At 38.1% G+C, this 5,084-nt stretch overlaps 1 protein-coding gene across 9 annotated transcripts in view; it reads left to right on the top strand.

Moving 5' to 3' along the window:
• The first annotated feature begins 2,468 nt into the window (after positions 1–2,468).
• Positions 2,469–5,084, top strand: part of LOC133441529 (von Willebrand factor A domain-containing protein 5A-like) — a 28,032-nt gene continuing 25,416 nt past the window's right edge. For all 9 annotated transcript variants that reach the window (XM_061718911.1, XM_061718917.1, XM_061718915.1 and 6 more), the window contains exons 1-3: positions 2,469–2,606; positions 4,251–4,301; positions 4,471–4,673. In XM_061718911.1, coding sequence (XP_061574895.1) covers positions 4,256–4,301; positions 4,471–4,673 — 249 coding nt within the window. In that variant the 5' untranslated portion in view covers positions 2,469–2,606; positions 4,251–4,255. The remainder of the gene's footprint in view (positions 2,607–4,250; positions 4,302–4,470; positions 4,674–5,084) is intronic.

Below are 5,084 nucleotides of genomic sequence, written 5' to 3'. Positions count from 1 at the left end.
AAAGCAAACAAAACTGATATTGCTTAAGTATGCAGTCGTTGATCTGAAAATGCTGCTGTTTTATTGAATCACTGAAAGCTTCTTTCCTGCTGAAAATAAACTTAAACATCTTATAAATACTCTCAAATTCTCCAACTGATATATAAGATGTAAGCAGAACCTTCAGTCACATGAAGAGCAAATAAAAACTGTCGTTGGGGGAACCACCTCCATTAATGAGGAAAATTTGAGCAATAATATTAATATTAATACTAATTAATAATATCAATACTTCAGTCTCTCATCTAAAGTCATACATTCTCACTGAAGTAATATTACCATTATGGAAAAACCCACATGAAAAACTGACAGTTGTGAACTTTTATTAAACGCATGCAAGTATAGTGAGGGGAATAATAGGAAGAAACTGAATATACAAGCAAAGAAAGTAAATAAACAGAAAAAAAACAATTAAAGATGCATTAATGGGCTAGATAACCTCAAATAATATATTCTGCAGAGAATACTCAGCTGGATGTCAGAAGTGTGGAGTTTGATCAAATCTTAAACGGAAATTTGAGAATTGATCAAGCGACGAAAAATGGGCAAAAAATGTAACGTCTTTCCATTGGCTACTTTGTGACATCAACCCAAAATTAACTGCTCCTCTTGATAGTTACTGCACCGGATTGGTCCGGTTGAGCCGAGGCACCGATTAAACTCTGTTGTTTCTCTGGTGTGTCCCCTGGTGTGTGCCCTGGTGTGTGCCCAGGTGTGTGCCCTGGTGTGTGCCCTGGTGTGTGCCCTGGTGTGTGCCCAGGTGTGTGCCCTGGTGTGTGCCCTGGTGTGTGCCCTGGTGTGTGCCCAGGTGTGTGCCCTGGTGTGTGCCCTGGTGTGTGCCCTGGTGTGTGCCCAGGTGTGTGCCCAGGTGTGTGCCCAGGTGCGTCCACAGCAGCTGCTGACCACCTTCTACTCTGCCATCACAGTCTGGTTGGAATCGGCCACCAAACTAGACAGGCACAGACTGCAACGGACAATTAGGTCCGCAGAGAGGATAACTGGGACTAACCTCCCATCTATCCAGGACCTGTACCGGTCCAGGACCAGGAAACGGGCAGGTAACATCTCTGCAGACCCCTCACACCCAGGACACAGTCTGTTTGAACTCCTCCCCTCTGGACGGCGCTACAGAGCACTGTACGCCAAAAGCTCCAGACTCAGAGACAGTTTCTTCCAAAGACACGTAGACGTAGACGTTTTCCTCGCTACCAGTATCAAATAAAATCAAATGGTTCAAACGTTATTTTGTTGTCTGAAAAATGGTTAACATGTTATTTTATTGTCTGAAAAATGGTTCAAATGTTATATTATTGTCTGAAAAATGGTTCAAATATGTAATTTTTTTACTTGAAAAATTTAAAACATGTTTTGTTGATGAGAAAATATGTTTCTCTTTTTTTCTTTTTTTTGTGAGGGGGGATATATATTGTTTTTCGGCACTACCTTCTCTATAGATGATATATTATGAATTACTACTATGTGGGATCAATAAAGTTCTTTTTTTTGCCATCTGAGAAAATTAAATATATTATATTTGGTGCCTAACTGTTTCCCAAGTATATTAGTGCGTGTGTGAATTAATAAATCCTACGAATACATTTCTTTGTAGAAAGGCGCTTTATGAAAATAAGTCCATTTACTTGTATTAGTTTACAGCGCAGTCTTGTCACATCCAATATGGCAGCAACGTTGATGTACGGCTCAGCGCTCGATGGGGCGTCTACGTATATCTATGGTTTCTTCCCCCAAGCTGTTGCTCTGATGAACTCTCATCACTCATAGTGTCTCAGAGAAACCAATCACCGTGCAATAATAATAATAATAATAATAATAATAATAATAATAATAACCACAATCATGTGCTGTAACAATGCACCTTTCAATAACCATGACTAACTCATACTGCTGCACCTTTCACTTAAAAAAAAAATTGTATACATGTGAGCTGTCATTTGTCTATTTACTGTACAGTGAGCGAAAATAACTGAGTCAAATTGTCTGTCTTGATTGACCTGACTTGGCAAAATAAATATGATTCTGATTCTGATTCTGATGTGAGTGTTCGGAGCAGGTTTTATGGGCAATCTGTCCATATATGTATGAAAATACGTAGGTTTTTTTGTATTTTATTCTACTTTGTAGTAATGCAAACAGCTTGGAAAGTAAACACTGTGGAAAAAAAATCTCAGGACAAGCGTCTACTTTTGTGTCCTCGTTCTGTGACAACTATGTAGAACTGGACCTGGTTTCACTAGTCGGCATGGCCGTCTGTGATCTATTTCATTGTGTCTCAAACTGGGACTGTTGAAATCAGCCCTAAAAAGAAAAGTCTGTCAGTCTGTCTTTGTTTCTTGTGACTTTTAAATCCATGGACTGGTGAGCCATCCTAAAGCTCCACCCACCCGGTGCTCTCTCTTACAAAATCGAGCGTACCCGGTAGGCGAGTCTCATTCTGACATTTTCAAGATTACAACTCTTCCTGCTTTAAGTGCAATATTCTGAACACAGGGGAAGAACCTGGAGTAAAATACAAACGTATCTGTCCTCGGTTGAGATCGACTTCAAAGGTGAGCTTTCCTCAGCTGTACATCAATTAAAGATGTGCTGACGCATCTGTAAATACTGATGTTGATCCAAATGAAACGAAACCAAACAAAAACATGCTTTTGTGACTTTGTATTTATTTTTCATTTGAATTCTTGTTATAATGATTGTTGGACATAGAAAGTCGCAGCATATTTTAGGATGGTATGCGGAAATAACAATATTCGTCAGACTGGATTCCCCTAGGATCTTTATGGGATCGTTGGGATCTGCGCACCTGATTAGGGATCAATAAGTTACCGACTGAAGGAAACGTTGAAGGATTTTTAAACATTATTATTATTATTATTATTATTATTATTATTATTATTATTATTATTATTATTATTATTATTATTATTATTATATTTTGTTTGTTTTCATAGACATATACATAGTTCCGTCTATCATAACCCAGCGAATCCAACCTAGGCTGAGTTGTTGTACATGAAGAGAAGAATGGCTCCCAACCCTTAAGGCTGATTTATGGTTCCGCGTTAAATCAACAGCGTAGCCTACGGCGAGGGTACGCGGCTTGCACGTCGCCGCGTACGCCGTAGGCTACGCGTTACACCATAACGTACGCGTAGGGTACGGCGTAGGGTACGGCGTAGGCTCTGCGTCGATTTAACGCAGAACCATAATTTAGGCTTTACTGCAAGATTTATTTTTTCCATTTTATACTTAGGCTTTAATCTTGACAATGTTTAACTTTCATTAGTTTTATTTATTTATTTTATTATATAGATTTTACAACACAAGGCATGTGACTAACCCGAATCTTTGTCCCATGAAAATAAATTCAAGATTTCACTCTAAATAAACTTTGTCCACATATGCAATAAAAACAGATCTCTTTCATTTATTTATTGGTTTAGGTTTGGTGTTACATGCCCAAGTGGTTTTACAGCTGTTTTTAAACAAACAAACATAAAAATCACTATGTTTGGTTGGGGCATGCATGGTTGTAGGTTGTAGGTGTATATGTACGTAGATATGCATGTATCCATGCATATATATGGACAGTAACAAGTATATGTGTATGCTTTACTGCATGTAGAAATATCTATGAGCAAGAATGATTGTAATGAATAAGATTGTACACGGGTGAATATAAATCCACATCATAAATGATGTATGCTTTTATGCATGGATAAATACATGGACTCAGGGTGTTTATATATAGGGACATAATTGTACATGACAATAATCACTCAGGTATCCGCTAATATGTGTACTCAGGTATACCACGATATATATTTATACTGTGTAAAATTTGTACTATTAATTTATATAACTTCTAAATATGTCAATATTTTTTTATATCCAATAACGAGGGTCAATTTGAAAACATAGTATTGAGTTCAAGGGGTTGGAGTTTACACGTTTCTTTTTACTTCTTCCTGCTCCTTTTCAAACCTGTCATGACTCCTGCTGCTACTTAAAAAAAGTGTCTGTTACTTACACTATCATGGTCAAAATAAACACCTTTGAATTTAATTATTAGATCTCCTCTAATGTAGTTTAAGGAAATGTGTTTAAAATAGGGATTAGATGCATAATAGGTCCCCTTTAAGTATCAGAGCTGTTCCTGCTGAAGAAAATCCTCACATTTCCTTGTTGCACAGGTACAATGGCGAACTTCTGCTGTGGTCTGCTAACTGCCAAGAGGGAACAAGGTACACAAAAACTATAGATAACTTTGTTCTACTTCCTCGCTCACCTGTCAATCAGTTTATTTGTTGTAATGTTTAGGCGGTTGAGGAAACATGATTCTGACGGTTTAGTAAAACATTGTAAACATGAATGTGTGGTTTCTGTTTGTCTTTTCCTCTGTTCCTCTGTCAGTTCCTCTGAAGAGCGTGGAGGTGGAGCTGGAGGTGAAGGACCACGTGGCCACAGTGATCTCCACTCTGATCTACGAGAACAAGGAGGACAAACCGCTGGAGGCCGTCTTTGTCTTCCCTCTGCCTGCAGATGCAGCCGTGTGTCATTTCAGTGCAAAGGTCGGACAGACGCACGTTGTTGCTGAGGTGAAGGAGAAGCAGCAGGTGAGCAGGACAGAAAGACTCGTGTCTACAGCGTGACGGCGTCGGTAAGACACTAGAGCTGGTATCGATTCAAATGTCAAGAATCGATTCGATTCCAATTCTTAAGATTCAGAATCGATTATCACCATTTGATTCGATCCGATCCGATTCAATTCAATATTTGATATTGATTTGGGTTAGTGTTTCCTGGATTATATGACTGTAAAATAACTATTGAAATAATAATTTCACAATAATTATTGTGAAATAACTAAGAAATAAATAACTCAAATAGGCATTTCAATATCCATTTAAAGTGCAAAAAAAGAAAAAAATTGCAACAGCTCAAGCAGTAAACAAATTATTTTAGCTTGTCTGATTTATTCTGTCACCAGACACACAGCATTTAGAAATTTAAGCTGAAATGTCCAG

The sequence above is a fragment of the Cololabis saira genome, chromosome 4 (genome assembly GCF_033807715.1).
Source record: "Cololabis saira isolate AMF1-May2022 chromosome 4, fColSai1.1, whole genome shotgun sequence".
In the NCBI taxonomy this organism is placed as follows: Eukaryota; Metazoa; Chordata; class Actinopteri; order Beloniformes; family Belonidae; genus Cololabis; species Cololabis saira.
The sequence above is the reverse complement of the archived record's forward strand: the minus strand, read 5'-3'. Positions and strand labels throughout refer to the sequence as shown.